Genomic DNA, 18,349 nt, shown 5'->3' with positions numbered 1-18,349 from the left:
CATCCCATAAAATCCTTGGGTTATGGATCCGTGGCCTCCAGCATCCCAACCCGACCATCCCACCCAAAGGGCTGCTGGAAAATGGCAAAAATTCGCCCTCCCAGCCCTGCTTCTCCTGGGAAAAAATCGGGAATGGGATGGTGAGGGATGGGATGGGTCGTTTTCTCCCTCTGGTCTTGATTAATTTACTTGGGTGTTAATTAGTGGCCGATGCCAGCAGAACATCGGAGATGTTTCACGGGGAGATTGGTGTTGAGGGCTTGGAGCTCAAAGCGATCCCATAGCGCCATCCGGAGACAGGGGTTGGACAATCCCTGAGAGTTTTGGGAAAATGATGGGAATTTTATTTATTTATTTTTTTTTAAATTGTATTTTGATGGGTATAATCCTTTGGGAATATTTTATTTGGAGAGCGGAATCGCGTGCGGAGGAGCTTTGGGAGGTCATGGACATCCACCAAACCGAGATTTGACGTCAGCAGACTTTGGGCTTCAACATTCCCATCATTCCAAAATTCCCCTAGAAAGACCAAACCGGATTTTCCTCTTCCTGGATATCCCCTGGATTGTGTTGCATCCATCAAATCATCCTGGAAAAACTCAATCCTCACCTTCTTCCCAAATATCCATTTTTATTGCCCAAATTATGCAAATTTCTCCTCGCTCGCTCTGGTTTTTCCGGGAATCGGCTTCAACCAATCAAAACTCTTCCTAAAAAAATGAACTCCAAGGAGGAAGCGACGCTTCCAAAAGACGGGAAAAGGGATTGGAAGTGTGGAAGAAGGGTTGGAGAGGCTGTGGTGGGGTTGTGAGAACCCCAAATCCCACAAAAACTGAGAATCCAGGGCTTGAGCAGGAATTGAAAAACTTGAAATTTTAAAATGTAGAATTTCAAATTCCAGTCCAAACCCTGGGATGATTAAATACAGAGAATTCCACGGAATTCCACGTCAATTTTTGGGAACAGCAATCTCAGGTGAAGAACAGCAAAACCTTAAGGGATGGAGGATTTCAGGATTTCATCACCTGGCTCAATTTAATTACAAATTAACATAAAATATGAGCTTTCACATGATCACAGAGGCCGGATTCCTGTCCCGAGGACGTTTTCCCGGCTGGAAAATTTCGGATGGATGACGGGAGGCTGCGGGTGGAAGCCTGGATGTCTTCAGGCTCCGCTGCTCACCTTTCCCTGCTTTTTTTCCCGGAGATTTTCCTGCAGCCGGAGCGGCGCCGGGCGCCGTGCCAGGCACGGGGAGGGATTTTTTCCGCCGCCGGCTCATCCCTGACCCCGGAATTCCCAGCGGGATGCGCTCGGAGCAGGCGGTGCCCAGCTGGGAGGGAAGAGGGGCCGGGCTGCTTCCCTCATTCCCATCCCAGTTTAGCCCTGGAAAAGGGAATTTCAAGCTCAGGTGGAAGATGTTCCCAAATCGCGCGGCCGGGGGAGGAAGGTGAGGCAGAGCGAGGGCACCGGGGGGGAATTTGGGATTTTTTGGGAATTTGGGGTGGCACAAGGAGCTGGGATGGTGGGGGGTGCCCAGGGATCTTTTGCTTTTCCTAGGGAATCCCGCTGCATTCCAATATTTGAATTGTTCACATCAGGTTTTTTTCCCAGGGAGGGGAAAATCCACTTAATCCCAGCTCTAAATTTTAATCTTCACCTGCAAAGTGTAAATAACACCGAGGCAGGGGGAAGAAAACTTGGAAAAATGCACGGTTTGGGTGGGATTTGGGAATATTCTTGTTTTTAAAACCTCACCTTGCCGCCTCGTTCCATCAAAACCCAAATAATTTTGGTTTAAAACAATTAAATTATTTTAAAATAATTCTGCTTAAACCCAGCTGTGATTTATTCCCTCAGTCCCACCTTGATGGAGTGGAGCTGCACCTCGGCTCCGTTAAAAGCATCAGGAATGTGAAAAATCCATAATTTTGGTTGTTTTCATGGGATTTTGAGCTGAGCATTGTTGTAATTCTTGCTGGAATGAATAATGATATGTAAATGAGGGGGGGATTTACCTGCAGGTGTGGGGTCTCTCCAGAAAAAACAATGGGAAGCAAAAGAATTCCCAGATGAGGGATCCAGGTTTCTCCTCTCCCCTCCATCCTTGACTTCCCAGAGGTTGGAAGAAGATCGAGGAGGGGGTAAGAAACTTGGGAGAACATGGAAAAATCCAGCCCTAAATTAGATGGAAATTATGTGGGAATCACGCAAATTTCCAAAGAAATGGATTTCTTGGATAGGAGATGCAGAGGCATTTGGGAAGCGGTTTTGTCATGGAAATGTACGGAGCAGAAAAAAAATCTCCCCCACGTGGCAAAAAACAGCAGGGAGAACCCGGTGCCAGGCCAGAAATAACAGGAATACTTGGAATTTCTGCCGGATGCCCCGTGCCAGCCTCCCTTGAATTTCTTGGAGCGGCCGCGCCGCTCGTGGGCAGCGATTTCAGCCCCAAAAAATTGCCTTTTTGGGATTCCTTTCGCCGGCAGAAAATTCCATTTATTCTGTGTTTTTTTATTTTGGGGGGAGGGGGCACACTATCCATAATCCACGGAGCTTTCTGGAATATTGCTTCCCGTTATTTAATATTTGGGATTGAAAGCTCGGCCGCTGCTCCGTTGGGGATTTTCCTTCGGATCCGCTGCTGCCAGATGCCGCGGGGCTGGAATATTAATGCCAGCTGCAAAGCCGGGAATTAAGCGGCGGTTTTCACCTGGTTGGAGTGAAAACACCTGGATTTAGGAGGGATTTGGGTCCGGGTGGGGGTGGGGAAAATGTGGAAGCGTGGATTTCTGCAGGGAGCTTCCGGATCATCTCATTCCCAGCCTTTTCCAGAGGCAGGGATATCTTCCAATATCTCCGGTTGCTCCAAGCCCTGTCCAGCCTGGGCTTGGACACTTCCAGGGATGGGGCAGCCACAGATTCCCCTGGGAATTCCAGTCTAGTTCCACTGGGAATCATCTGTGGATCTGTTTTCTTTCCTCACTATTTTTGAGATCTGTGTACAAAAATCAGGTTGTTCATGAGGATTAAAGACCTCCAGAAGAAACACGGAGCCGTCCAAGATTTTTTGTCTGCGGTTTGAGCAGGAAAAGCAGATTTTTCAGGGGCAGAGCAAGGTGGGAAGGGGCTCGGAGCAACCTGGGGTAGTGGGAGGTGCCCCAGGAACTGGATGAGCTTTAAGCCCAGACCATTCCATGAATCCATGATTTTTGTGGTCATGGATGGAATTTTGAGGGTCTGGAAGGGCTCTGTGAGGGGTTGAGCTCCGTCAGACCAAGGTGGAGAAACCCAAACTCATCCAGGTTTTCCCACAGCAAGAAGTTGGCAGGAGGCTCAAGTCCCCAGGAGCTCCACAGGCGCTTCCAAAGGTGGAAAAGGAAGGAATAAATTGTTCCCAAATCCCTTGGAGCAAGGACAAAGTCGTGGACGAACAAGGAGAGGCTGTGGAGCCTCCTGCAGGGAATTGTTTCTGGCTTTTTGTGGGAATTTTCCCTTCAAAACTCAGCGGTTGAACTCACTCCACCTTTTCCTGGGGGACAGAAGGGACAAACGGCTAGGAATAAACAAGAACTGGAGAGGGATGAACCGGGAGAGCAGACGGTGCCTCCGGCATCTTCTGTTCCAGCGTGGGATTGGTGACAGGATGTGCTTCCCTGTGCCTCGGGAACAGCAAATTCCAGCTCGGATCCCTCCTGTGAGCCGGGCAGCTCCATAAAAATCCATCTTTGCTCTTCTTCTTGAGTGTCCCAAGGGCTCAGAACAGGGAGAGAGGAGATAAAAATCCACTGTGCCAGGGAAGAATTCCTCACGGGAGAATTTCTTCCCGATATCCAATCCCAAGGGCAGGGACACCTTCCACTATCCCAGGCTGCTCCAAGCCCTGCCCAACCTGGCCTTGGACACTTCCAGAGGGATGGGGCAGCCACAGCTTCTCTGGGAATTCCATTCCAGCCCCTCACCACCCTCACAGGGTGGAATTCCTTCCCGTTATCCCGTCCAGCCCTTCATTCTGGCAGTGGGAAGCTGTTCCCCCTCATCCCTTGTCCAAGATCCAACCCCATCCAATCCCTCCCATCTCCATCTCTCAGGTGCTTGGGAACACCCATCCTCCAGGCTCTCGGGGAGGTTTGGGACCAACGATCCCAAATTTTGGTGGAATTCTGCCCCCCCTCACCGTGATGTTTCTCCCCGCAGGACCTCATCCCTCCGATGGAACGCCGGCACCAAGGAGCGGATGCTGATCAAGGTGACGGATCGGGAGCCCAGCTTCCTCCTCCACCAAGGCAACGGCTACGCCCCGGAAAACCAACCAGGCTCCCGCTCCCGCAGGCCCTCGGGCGGCCAGCAGTCGCCCAACCTCCAAACCTTCTCCTCGGACGCCGACAACTCCGTCTTCTTCCCGGAGAGGAAGCAGTCGCCCTTCCTGAAGAGGGCCGAGCACGTGGGCAGCTGCTCGCCGCTGCTGGGCCGGGGCGATTCCTTCTGCTCGCCGCTCCAGGCCCAGCACCGCAAACATTCCAGCGAATCCCAGCCCTCGTCGCCCCGCTACGCCTACGAGCCCCCGCTCTACGAGGAGCCCCCCATGGAATACCAGGCTCCCATCTACGACGAGCCGCCCGTGGACATGCAGTACGAAGCCAGCGGGAGCTACAAGGCCGGCTCGCCGCAGAAATCGCCCATCCGGAAGCCTCACCCTTTCCTTCAGTCGCCCAAGCAAGGCTCCAACTCGCCCTACCAGCAGTTGGTGCTCACCAAGCAGAAGTGTCCCGACCGCTTCATGAGCCTGGAATACAGCCCGGCCGGCAAGGAATACGTCCGGCAGTTGGTCTACGTGGAGCAGTCGGGCTCCAGCCCCAAGATGAAGACGGGCTTGAGGCACAAATATTCCCCCAACCCCATCGGCGGCTCCTACTCGCTGCAGCACAGCCCCTGCCTGGTGCGGGACCAACGCCTGGAGATCAAATCGGGCGACTACAGCAGCATGGAGGGACCCGACTTCTGCCCCGGCCCCGCGGGCGCCCAGGTGGCCCAGGGCGAGGACTCCATGTCGTGGTCCAGCCAGCAGGACACCCTGTCCTCCACCGGTTACTCGCCCTCCACCAGGAAGAGGAAAAGCCGGAAGCCCTCGGTGAACCACGATGCCAACGCCTCCTCCACGGACGGCTCGGGGGAGCGGGAGGCGTTGGGCGAGCTGGGTGAGGAGCGAGCCACACCGGGGCCCAACCGGTCGCCGATGAACCGGACGGAGAGCAAGGCGGCCGAGGCGGAGGCGGCGCGGGGCTTCCCGGAGCCGTTCCTGGCGCAGGCGCGGCTGGCGTGGGAAGCGCAGCAGGCCCACTACCACATGAAGCAGCGGAGCAGCTGGGATTCCCAAAAGGACGGTTCGGGCTACGAGAGCGACGGGGCCCTCCCGCTGCCCATGCCGGGCCCGGTGGTGCGAGCCTTCAGCGAGGACGAGGCGTTGGCGCAGCAGGAGAACAAGCACTGGAAGAGGAACACCTTCGAGAAGCTGGGCTTCCCCCAGATCCTGCTGGAGAAGAGCGTCTCCGTGCAGACCAACCTGGCCTCCCCCGAGCCCTACCTGCATCCATCTCAGGTAACGCCCCTTGGGAAGGTTCTCGGGTTTTGGGGGTCGATCCCGGTTGAAGGTGATTCTCCTCCAGTGTAGATCCAGTGGGATGGTCCCTGGGGTGATCCCACACCAGGATTGGGCACGGGGATCTCTGTGCCGTGGTGGCCTCAGCTCTGTGCTGTGGCTTCTCCTGCCTCGGTGTGGGGCAGATCCTGGATCCACACAGCTCCCAGGAGGTTCCTGAGTGCCCATCCCCTCAGGGAAATTGGTCCTTGCCTCAAAGTTGGTCCTTACCAAGGTGGTCCTTTAAAGTCAGTCCTTACCAAGGTGGCACCTCAAAGAAGTTGGACCTTGCCAAGGCGGTCCTTCAAAACTGGTTCTTAGCAAGGTGGTCTCTCAAAGAAGTTGGTCCTTGCCAAGGTGGTCTCTCAAAGAAGTTGGTCCTTGCCAAGGTGGTCCCTCAAACAGGTTGGTCCTTGCCAAGGTGGTCCTTTAAAGTCAGTCCTTACCAAGGTGGCACCTCAAAGAAGTTGGTCCTTGCCAAGGTGATCCTTAAAAATCAGTCCTTAGCAAGGTGGCACCTCAAAGAAGTTGATCCTTGGCAAGGTGGTCCTTCAAAACTGGTCCTTAGCAAGGTGATCTCTCAAAGAAGTTGGTCCTTGCCAAGTTGGTCTTTCAGAGTTGGTCCTTGCCAAGGTGGTCCCTCAAAGAAGTTGGGCCTTGCCAAGGCGGTCCTTCAAAACTGGTTCTTAGCAAGGTGGTCCCTCAGACAGGTTGGTCCTTGCCAAGGTGGTCCCTCAAACAGGTTGGTCCTTGCCAAGTTGGTCTTTCAGAGTTGGTCCTTAGCAAGATGGTCTCTCAAAGAAGTTGGGCCTTGCCAAGGCGGTCCTTCAAAACTGGTCTTTAGCAAGGTGGTCTCTCAAACAGGTTGGTCCTTGCCAAGGTGGTCTCTCAAACAGGTTGGTCCTTGCCAAGGTGGTCCTTCAAAGATGTTGGTCCTTGCCAAGGTGGTCCTTCAAAACTGGTTCTTAGCAAGGTGGTCACTCAAACAGGTTGGTCCTTGCCCAGGTGATCTTTCAGAGTTGGTCCTTAGCAAGGTGGTCCCTCACAGAAGTTGGTCCTTGCCAAGGTGGTCTTTCAAAGAAGTTGGTCCTTAGAAGGTGGTCCCTCAAAACCTTGGGATGAAAGAGCCACCAGTTTTCCAGAATTTGTCTCCCAGGGTTGTGCGCTGCCTGTTCCCTCACTGGAGATCCCTCCAGCCCCAAACTCCCATTCCAGAGGACGACCCTGAGGCTCTGACCTGGAATTGCTGGGGCTGTTGCACCCCGTGTGCGCAGATTCCGTCCCATCAGATGTTTCTCTGGTTTTTGGATATCCTCCATCAGCTTCTGGATGTCCTCCATCAGTCCCTTCCCCTCCAGGGAAAGGCTGTCAGGGCTTCCAAAAAAAACAGGTGACCTGGAAAACTTCCTGGAAGATGGAATTTGATGTCAGCAGGAAGGAGACCCTGGACATGGACCCGGGAAACAGCAAATGATCTGGAAAATTCCCTTTTTTGTCCGTGGAAATGTGCAATGAAGTCGGTGGAGCAGAAGGCAGCAGCAGAAGATTCCTGAAGCACAAGGGCTCCGTGCTGCACGAGGAGGCCCAAACCCTGAACTGGAGAGCTCCAGATCCACTTGGGATCTTCACGCCCGGAGAAAAAGCCGCCACCACTGGGGATCCCCTTCTTCACAGAGTTTGGGACGTGGTGGGAATCTTCTCCACTCCCCAGAGCTTTCTGTCCCGGTGGTCCCGTCTGTCATCCTTGACCTCAGGGACACCAGGGTGGTGGGACACTGGCACCGGTTTCCCGGAGAAGCTGTGGCTGCCCCATCCCTGGAAGCGTCCAAGGCCAGGCTGGACGGAGCTTGGAGAAACCTGGAATTGTGGAGGTGTCCCTGGCCATTGGGAAGGGACGATCTCGAAGGTCCTCTCCAACCCAGCCCCTTCCCTGGTCATGGCTGTGATTGTCACCGGTGGAGTGTCCCCACACCGAGGTGCATCCCAGCCCCATCCATGTGGCTCCTTGAGGATTCCCCAATTCCAGAGGTGACTCCATGGTCACCCCAGGGGACAGGCAGGAGGTCACGGCCATTTGCAGCTGACATCTGATGGTTTATCCCCTTCTTGTAGGCCAGGGCATCCCCCGAGTTCATTTAGGTGCTAATTAGAGCTAATTAGGGCTGAAGTTCATTTCCTATTGGCTCTGGCAGCAGAGGATCCATCACATTTCACTTCCAGTGTCACTCCCTGGCCCGACCACGCTCTCCTTGGCTGGAGAAGGTGGATGTCCTCAACCAGTGTGGTCCTTTCCTTCTCCCCGAGTGTCCTTGGTGGCTCTGGTCCAGCCCACGGACCAGTTTTTGGAAGAGCCCCGTCCCCAGCAGCTGCCAAGTGAGAGACCTTCCAGCATCTCCTGCATCACCCAGGAAACCCCACGGGCCTCCAGCTGACCAGGCTGGAGGACACAGAAGGACCTTCGGGGTGAAGTGGCCAGGGCTGGGTTCCTTGGGGGATGAAGGGTCCCCATCCCATGTCATCCCTGCCATCATCACCGCGGTCAAGATGGGAGCGGAGCGATGTCCATGGAAAGATCTCGACATTGGAACAGGACGAGTTGCTGGAGAGACAAGAAACTTGACTTGTTTGAAGCAGTAGAAACTCAGTCACCTGCCAGCAGCTCTGGTGGCTCTCTGGGTGGCTTCCCTGTCCCCTCCTGGATTTTCCACCTCCTGGGTCTTTCCACCTTCTCTTCCTCATCTGAAGCCCAACCCTGAGCCCGTGGCAGCGCTGGAGTCACCTTGCCCACGGACTCTGCTCAGGGCCACCAACACGGCTCCTCCACACCTGGAGGGGACAGCAGTGTCACCTCTGGATGGTGTGGCACATCCTTCCCTGCCATGGGTGACATCCCCAGGGCCCCCAAACCCAGGTGGTGCTGGCCTGGATGTTGCAGAAGAGATGATGAAGCCACCTTGGCTGGCTGCAGGACCACAGAATTGTCCAGTTGTCCGTCCCAATTGTCCCTTGCTGGCCTCCTCCGGGCTGGTCACCAGCTGTTGGGGTGTCCCTCCACCTCCTGGGGTGACATCCACGAGCTGTGCTGGCTCCAGCAGGAGGAGGACACTGTCCCACAGGGCTCCTTTGGGTCCTTCCCAGCTGGCAGCTCTACAGAGGTCACATCCTGAGCATCTCCTGTCCCTCAGGATGTTCAGAAGGACCATCCATGTTGCTCACATGGCTTGGAGGAGCCACCAGCCTCCTCCTGTGGCCGCTGAGGAACCACCCAGGAAGGTGATTTTGGGTAGAGGGCGTTTCCCGGGGGGCTGTTAAGGGTGGGTGTGTCCCCAGTGTCCCCAAAGGACGGGTGGAACCCAAAGCCACTCCCCCTTTGCTCTCCCCACGTTGCCACCAACTTCCTCTGTCCATGACTCCGCTGTGCAAGTGTGGAGAGAGCCCAGCCTGTCACTCATCCCCACCAGGCCCCTCCCTCCCTCCTGAGGCCGATCGGTGCCACAGCCCGCCCTGGCCGCTGGCACTGGGTCAGCTCCACTTGGCCACGATGGGATTGAGGAGAAGCTCCTTGGAGAGGACGAGGCTGATGGGAAGAGCTCTGAATGCTGCAACAGTTGGTTGGTTGGCTGGTTGATTGATTGATTGGTTGGTTGATTGGTTGGTTGGTTGATTGGTTGGTTGATTGGTTGATTGATTGATTGGTTTGTTGTTGATTGGTTGGTTGGTTGGTTGATTTCTTGGTTGATTGGTTGGTTTGTTGCTTGATTGGTTTGTTGCTTGATTGCTTTGTAAGATCAGTTAATTGGTTGGTTGGTTGGTTGGTTGGTTGGATGGTTGGTTGATTGGTTGATTGATTGATTGATTGATTGGTTGATTAATTGGTTTGTCAGATCAATTCATTGGTTGGTTGGTTGGTTGGTTGGTTGGTTGGTTGGTTGGTTGGTTGGTTGGTTGGTTGGTTAGTTGATTGGTTGATTGATTGGTTGATTTGTTTGTTGGTTGACTGGTTGATTGGTTGATTGGTTTGTCAGATCAATTCATTGGTTGGTTGGTTGGTTGGTTGGTTGGTTGGTTGGTTGGTTAGTTGATTGGTTGATTGATTGGTTGATTTGTTTGTTGGTTGACTGGTTGATTGGTTGATTGGCTTGTCAGATCAATCATTGGTTGGTTGGTTGGTTGGTTGGTTGGTTGGTTGGTTGGTTAGTTGATTGGTTGATTGATTGGTTGACTGGTTGATTGGTTGATTGGTTGGTTGGTTGGTTGGTTGGTTGGCTGGTTGATTGGTTGATTGGTTGGTTGGCTGGTTGATTGGTTGATTGGTTTGTCACATCAATTCATTGGTTGGTCGATTGGTTGGTTGGTTGGTTGGTTGGTTGGTTGGTTGGTTGGTTGATTGGTTGGTTGGTTGATTGATTGGTTGGTTGGTTGGTTGGTTGATTGATTGAGCCATTGATTGATTGGTTCATTGGTTTTTTGGCTGTTCGGTTTGCTGGTTGGTTTGATGATTGATCTATTGGTTGATTGGTTGATTGATTGATTGAGCCATTGATTGATTGGTTCATTGGTTTATCGGCTGGTTGGGTTTTCGATCTGTTACTCAATCAGTCGATCAATCATTCCATCAACACTCCCACTCCACCAGCACCGCTGATTGATCTATTGGTTGATTGGTTGATTGATTGATTGATTGAGCCATTGATTGATTGTTTCATTGGTTTTTTGGCTGGTCGGTTTGCTGGTTGGTTTGTTGATTGATCTATTGGTTGGTTGGCTGGATGGTTGGTTGGTTGGTTGGTTGAGCCATTGATTGATTGATTCATTGGTTTATCGGCTGCTCGGGTTTTTGATCTGTTACTCAATCAGTCGATCAATCATTCCATCAGCACTCCGACAGTTGATTGGTTTGTTGATTGATCTATTGGTTGGCTGGTTGGTTGGTTGATTGAGCCATTGGTTGATTGTTTCATTGGTTTTTTGGCTGGTCGGTTTGCTGGTTGGTTTGTTGGTTGATTGGTTTGTTGATTGATCAGTTGGTTGGTTGGTTGGTTGAGCCATTGATTGATTGGTTCATTGGTTTATCGGCTGGTCGGTTTGCTGGTCGTTTTGATGATTGATCTATTGGTTGATTGGTTGGTTGATTGATTGAGCCATTGGTTGATTGGTTCATTGGTTTATCAGCTGGTCGGTTTTTCCATCTGTTACTCAATCAGTTGATCAATCATTCCATCAACACTCCCACTCCACCAGCACCGCTGATTGATCTGTTGGTTGATTGGTTGATTGATTGATTGATTGAGCCATTGGTTGATTGTTTCATTGGTTTTTTGGCTGGTCGGTTTGCTGGTTGGTTTGTTGATTGATCTGTTGGTTGGTTGGTTGGCTGGATGGTTGGTTGGTTGGTTGAGCCATTGATTGATTCATTCATTGGTTTATCAGCCGGTCGGTTTTTCGATCTGTTCCTCAATCAATCAATCAATCAATCAATCATCCAATCGATCAATCATCCCATCAGCCCTCCCACCCCTCCCCACACCGCTGACCTGTCCCGCCTGTTGTCCCCCAGTCCGAGGACCTGGGCGCCTGCGCGCAGTTCGAGAGCAGCCGGCAGACGCGGAACATGATGCCGAGCGCCAGCTGCGTCTTCCCCACCTTCAACCTGCGCAAGCCCTCCTCGGAGACGGACATTGAGAACTGGGCCTCCAAGCACTTCAACAAGCACACCCAAGGGCTCTTCCGCCGCAAGGTCTCCATCGCCAACATGCTGGCCTGGAGCAGCGAATCCATCAAGAAACCCATGATCATGACCAACGACCGCAACGTCAAGAAGGAGGCGTGCGAGATCTTCAAGCTCATCCAGATGTACATGGGCGACCGGCGGGCCAAGACGGACCAGCTCAACGTGGCCTTGGAGATCGCCACCAAGGGTTGGAGCATGCAGGGGCTGCGAGATGAGCTCTACATCCAGCTGTGCCGGCAGACCACCGAGAACTTCCGTTACGAGAGCCTGGCCCGCGGCTGGGAGCTCATGGCCATTTGTTTGGCCTTTTTCCCACCCACTCCCAAATTCCATTCCTACCTTGAAGGATACATTTACCGGCACATGGATCCGGTGAATGACACCAAAGGTAAGCGAGGAAGCGCGGCCCGGTGGCTCCTGTGATGGGTGGAAGTGTTTCCAGGCACGGTTGGATGGGGATTGGAGCGACCTGGGATAGTGGAAGGTGTCCCTGGGTGGTCTTTGTGGTCTCTTCCGGCCCAAAACATTCCATGATTCCATGTCCCCGCCCGCTGATTGGGTCCCTTTCCTCTTGGCTGAGTCTCCTCGTGGAAAGGCGGGTGAGGAACTCATCCAGAACATCTCCTGGAGGTGCACCTGGTGCTGTGGGGCCTTTCCCACCCCTTCTCCTTCCCAGAATCCAACAGGAACTGAGCTTTGACACCTCTGCTGCGGGATCGGCCTCATCTCTGCTCCTGGAACTTCTCCCATCCCCAGAAATTCCATCCAACCCGACCTTCAGGGGTCCCTTCCGACCAAAACCATTCCATGATTCCATGTCCCACCCGTTGATTCGGTTCCTTTCCTCTTGGCTGAGTCTCCTCGTGGAAAGGCGGGTGAGGAACTCATCCAGAACATCTCCTGGATTTCCCACCCTTCCCCTTCCTGGAAATCCAGCGGAGATCCAAGAGGAAATGAGCTTTGACACCTTTGTGGGATCAGGGTCACCCCCACTCCTGGAACTTCTCCCATCCCCTCAAGTTCCTTCCAACCCAAACCATTCCAGGATTCCATGGTTTCCATCATTCCCACCTCCAGATGTTTCCTCTCAAGTAGCTTTGGGTCCAGAATTCCAGGATTCCATGGTTCCCATCATTCCCACCACCAGATTTCTCTTCTCAAGTAGATTTGGATCCAAAATTCCAGGATTCCATGGTTCCCATCATTCCTACCTCCAGATGGTTCTTCTCGAGTAGATTTGGATCCAAATTTCCAAGGTTCCGTGGTTTCACCATCATTCCCACCTCCAGATGTTTTCTCTTGAGTAGCTTTGGATCCAAAATTCCAGGATTCCATGGTTCCCATCATTCCCACCTCCAGATGTCTACTCCTCTTGAGTAGATTTGGATCCAAAATTCCAGGATTCCATGGTTTCCATCATTCCCACCTCCAGATGTTTCCTCTCGAGCAGCTTTGGGTCCAAAATTCCAGGATTCCATGGTTTCCATCATTCCCACCTCCAGATGTTTCCTCTTGAGTAGATTTGGATCCAAAATTCCAGGATTCCATAGTTCCACCATTTTTCCCACCTCCAGATGTTTCCTCTTGAGTAGCTTTGGATCCAAAATTCCAGGATTCCATGGTTTCCATCATTCCCACCTCCAGATGTTTCCTCTCAAGTAGCTTTGGATCCAAAATTCCAGGATTCCATGGTTTCCATCATTCCCACCTCCAGATGTTTCCTCTCGAGCAGCTTTGGATCCAAAATTCCAGGATTCCATGGTTCCCATCATTCCCACCTCCAGATGTTTCCTCTCGAGCAGTTTTGGGTCCAAAATTCCAGGATTCCACGGTTTCCATCATTCCCACCTCCAGATGTTTCCTCTCGAGCAGTTTTGGATCCAAAATTCCAGGATTCCACGGTTTCCATCATTCCCAAATTCAGATGTTTCTTTTTGAGAAGCTTTGGATCCAAAATTCCAGGATTCCGTGGTTTCCATCATTCCCACCTCCAGATGTTTCCTCTGGAGTTGCTTTGGATCCAAAATTCCAGGATTCCATGGTTTCCATCATTCCCACCTCCATATGTTTCCTTTCGAGCAGCTTTGGATCCAAAATTCCAGGATTCCATGGTTCCCATCATTCCCACCTCTAGATGATTCCTCTTGAGTAGCTTTGGATCCAAAATTCCAGGATTCCATGGTTTCCATCATTCCCACCTCCAGATGTTTCCTCTGGAGTAGCTTTGGATCCAAAATTCCAGGATTCCTTGGTTCCCATCATTCCCACCTCCAGATTTTTCCTCTTGAGCAGTTTTGGATCCAGAATTCCAGGATTCCACGGTTTCCAAAGGTGGAGAAGGCCCCGGAATTCCCGGGAATGTCGGGAATGGTTGGGTTGGGTTGGTCCCACCAGAGGTGTCAAACTCATTTCCCACCAAAGCAGAGGCTCCGCCCCCAACTCCCCCGCAGCCAATCAGAACCCTCCCTTGGGAATTCCGAAATTCCAGCCTCGTTCTGAGTTTTCCATGGTTTTTCCAGGAATTTCCTTGTCTCTGTGTTGATTGGTTCCATTGTCGATGTTGATTTGTTTTAATTTGCATTTTCGAGTCCGTCTCATTTGGTTAAATTTGCATTTTCATTGTCATCGTAATTGGGGTTTTATTTCCATTTTATTTTTGTTTCCTTCCTTTTTCTTTTCAGTTTTAAATATAATTTTAATTTTAATTTTATTTTTTTCATTTCATTTTTACTTCTCAATTTTTTCTGTTTTTACTTTCTTTTTGTATTTATTTTTATTTTCATTTTCTTACTTTATTTTCCAATTTAATTGATTCCCATTGTATTATTAATTTTCCTCCTGATTTCCTCTTAATTATTAATTCCCATCTTTATTTCCTTTAATTAATCTTTTAATACCTATTTCATTTTTATTTTCATTTTTTATTTCTTTTCCATTAAATTTTGATACTTTTCCCAATTTTTTAATCTTTGCCTAGTTAATTTTCATTTATTTTAGTTTAAATTTTATTTATGGATTTTTTTATTTTTGTGCTTTCATTTATTTTAATTTTGTATTTTTATTTTCATTTCAGCTCTTTTTTTTTTTTCATTTCCACTTTCATTTCCTTCCAATTTTTATTTCCATTTTATTTGTTCGTTTTCCTTTCAGTTTTTATTTAATTTCAATTCTTTATTTTCATTTAATTTTCATTTCTTTTTTCATTTTACCGTCCCTTGACATTTTCCTTTAATTTAATTTTGGTATTTTAATTATAATTTTAATTTCATTTCAATGTTTTAATTTCAGTTTGAACTTCAGTTGTTAATTTTAATTAATTTCAAATTTTTGTTTCATTTCAGTTCTTTATTTTAATTTCATTTTATTGTAATTTTATTGTAATTTCAATTTGATTTAATTTCAAATTTTATTTCATTTCAGTTTTTCAATTTTATTTCCATGTCAATTTTTATTTTAGTGCCATAATCCCATTTTTCAAAAATTTTAATTTCAATCTTTATTTTTATTTCAATTCGCATTTAATTTCAAATTCAATTTATTTTTTCCATTTTAATTTCAACCATAACTTTAAATTTGATTTATTTTTTGTTTTAACTTCAATTTTAATTGGATTTTTCAAATTTTAATTTTAATTTTAATATTAATTTCAATTTACTTTTTCAATTTCTATTACTATTTAATTTTTCTATTTTAATTCCAATTTTATTTTAAATTCTTTTTTTTAAATTTCTGTTTTAATGGATTTTTAAAATAATAATTTTTAATGCATTTTTAAAATTTTAATTTTATTTTTTAAATTTCAATTTTAGTAATAATTTCAATTTCATTTTTTTCAGTTTCTATTTATATTTAGACTTTTAAATTTTAATTTCAATTGTAATTTTAAATTTAATTTTTGTTTTAATTGAAATTTTTAAATTCTAAGTTTCTTAAATTTTAATTCTTATTTTTATTTTAATTTCTTTTTAAATTTTAAGTATAATTTTAAATTTAATTTTGTATTTTAATTTCTCTTATATTTTTTTCATTTTCAATTTTAATATTAATTTTTCTTTTCATTTCTATTTTAATTTTAATCCTAATTTCCAATTTCATTTTAATTTTTTTGTTTTAAGATCCATTTTAATTTTTTTTTTGCTTTTGTTTAACTACAATTTCTTAAATTTTTATTTTAATTTATTTTTGTTTTAATTGAAATTTTTAAATTCTAAGTTTCTTAAATTTTAATTGAAATCTCTATTTCTTTTTAAATTTTAATTATAATTTTAAATTTAATTTTGTACTTCAATTTCTCTTTTAATTTTTTAATTTTTAATTTTAACATTAATTTTTCTTTTCATTTCTATTTTAATTTTAATCCTAATTTCCAATTTAATTTAATTTAATTTAATTTTCTTCTTTTAATTTCGATTTTAATTTTTTAAATTTTAGTTTTAATTTTGATTTTAATTTCTATTTTAATTTCAATCCTAATTTCCAATTTCATTTAATTTTTTGCTTTAAGATCAATTTTAATTAAATTTTTTTTTGTTGTTGTTTTATTTAACTGCGATTTCTTAAATTTTAATTTTAATTTCGATTTTTTTTATTTTAAATTTTAATTTAATGTCTTAAATTTTAGTTTTAATTTAATTTTTTTAATTTAAAGTTTAATTTAAAGTTTTCAATTTTAATTTAAAGTTTTCAATTTTGATTTAAAGTTTTGAATTTTAATTTGGGTTTTGGTTTCTGTTTTCCATGTCCATCCCACCCCTCCTCCCCGGTGTCGTCCCCCCCAGTCTCGCGGCACCTGCGGCACCTCCTGGCCAGGACCAATCAGAAGAAACCCAAATTGCGCAAGAAACCAAAGCCCCAGAGCCAGGAGAGCCCGGGTAGGGCCGGCCCCACAACGCCCCGGGGCACGGGGGGCGGTGATTAATTAATTAATTAATGGGGTCGTTAATAGCGGTCAGATAGACCTGGTGCGGTTTATTCTACAATAATATTAGTGTTAATATTAGTAGTATTAGTGCTGGTATTAATATTAGTGTTAGTATTATGAGTATTGGCATTAGTATTAATATTATTATTAGCTTAATTGCCATCATTAATAGCGGTCAGATAGACCAGGTGTGGTTTATTCAACAATAATATTAGTGTTAATATTAGCACTATTAGTAGTATTAGTGCTGGTATTAATATTAGTGTTAGTATTGTTAGTATTGGCATTACTATTAATATTATTATTAGCTTAATTGCCATCGTTAATAGCGGTCAGATAGACTTGGTGCAGTTTATTTAACAATAATATTAGTATTAATATTAGTAGTATTAGTAGTATTAGTAGTATTAGTGTTGGTATTAATATTAGTGTTAGTATTATAATTATTGGCATTACTATTAATATTATTATTAGATTAATCAGCATCGTTAATAGCAGTCAGATAGACCTGGTGTGGTTTATTTAACAATAATATTAGTGTTAATATTAGTACTATTAGTAGTATTAGTGTTGGTATTAATATTAGCATTAGTATTATGAGCATTGACATTAGTAGTATTATTATTATTCGATTAATCGGGGTCGTTAATAGCGGTCAGATAGACGGGTGTGGTTTATTTAACAATAACATTAGTGTTAATATTAGTGCTATTAGTAGTATTAGTGCTGGTATTCATATTAGCGTTAGTATTGTTGGTATTGGTATTAGTATTAATATTAGATTAATCGGCATCGTTAATAGCGGTCAGATAGACCTGGTGTGGTTTATTTAACAATAACCATTAGTGTTAGTATTAGTACTATTAGTAGTATTAGTGCTGGTATTAATATTACCATTAGTATTATGAGTATTGGCATTACGATTAATATTATTATTAGATTAATCGGCGTTGTTAATAGCGGTCAGATAGACCTGGTGTGGTTTATTTAATAACAACATTATTATTAATATTAGCATTATTAGTGTTGGTATTAATATTAGCGTTAGTATTATGAGTATTGGCATTACTATTAATATTATTATTAGATTAATCAGGGTAATTAATAGCAGTCAGATAGACTTGATGCGGTTGATTTGACAATAACATTAGTATTAATATTAGTAGTATTAGCAGTATTAGTGCTGGTATTAATATTAGCGTCAGGTTTATGAGTATTGGCATTACTATTAATATTATTATTAGATTAATCGGCGTCGTTAATAGCGGTCAGATAGACTTGGTGCGGTTTATTTAACAATAATATTAGTGTTAATATTAGTAGTATTAGTGCTGGTATTCATATTAGCATTAGTATTGTTAGTATTGGTATTAGTATTAATGTTATTATTAGATTAATCAGGGTAATTAATAGCGGTCAGATAGACCGGGTGTGGTTTATTTAACAATAACATTAGTGTTAATATTAATAGTATTAGTAGTATTAGTGCTGGTATTAATATTAGCGTTAGTATTATGAGTATTGGCATGACTATTAATATTAATATTAGATTAATCAGCATCGTTAATAGCAGTCAGATAGACCTGGTGTGGTTTATTTAACAATAATATTAGTGTTGAAATTAGTAGTATTAGTGCGGGCATAAATATTAAAGTTAGTATTATGAGTATTGGCATTACTATTAATATTATTATTAGATTAATCGGGGTCGTTAATAGCGGTCAGATAGACTTGGTGTGGTTTATTCTACAATAACATTAGTGTTAATATTAGTACTATTAGTAGTATTAGTGTTGGTATTGATATTAGCATTAGTATTATGAGCATTGGCATTAGTAGTATTATTATTATTAGATTAATCGGGGTCATTAATAGCGGTCACATAGACCGGGTGTGGTTTATTTAATAATAATATTAGTATTAATATTAGTACTATTAGTAGTATTAGTGTTGGTATTCATGTTAGCATTAGTATTATGAGTATTGGCATTACTATTAATATTATTATTAGATTAATCAGAGTAATTAATAGCAGTCAGATAGACTTGGTGTGGCTTAT

General features: G+C 45.4%; 1 protein-coding gene across 1 annotated transcript in view; it reads left to right on the top strand.

Moving 5' to 3' along the window:
- The window catches only part of ARHGAP39 (Rho GTPase activating protein 39), a gene marked incomplete at both ends in the record, with an annotated part of 61,763 nt that overhangs the window by 18,947 nt on the left and 24,467 nt on the right, over positions 1–18,349 (top strand). Inside the window, 3 exons of the mRNA XM_084216731.1 lie at positions 4,198–5,599; positions 11,196–11,757; positions 16,148–16,240. Coding sequence (XP_084072857.1) covers positions 4,198–5,599; positions 11,196–11,757; positions 16,148–16,240 — 2,057 coding nt within the window. The remainder of the gene's footprint in view (positions 1–4,197; positions 5,600–11,195; positions 11,758–16,147; positions 16,241–18,349) is intronic.

This window comes from Fringilla coelebs (genome assembly GCF_963513975.1).
Source record: "Fringilla coelebs genome assembly, chromosome: 1".
NCBI classification, from domain to species: Eukaryota; Metazoa; Chordata; class Aves; order Passeriformes; family Fringillidae; genus Fringilla; species Fringilla coelebs.
The sequence above is the reverse complement of the archived record's forward strand: the minus strand, read 5'-3'. Positions and strand labels throughout refer to the sequence as shown.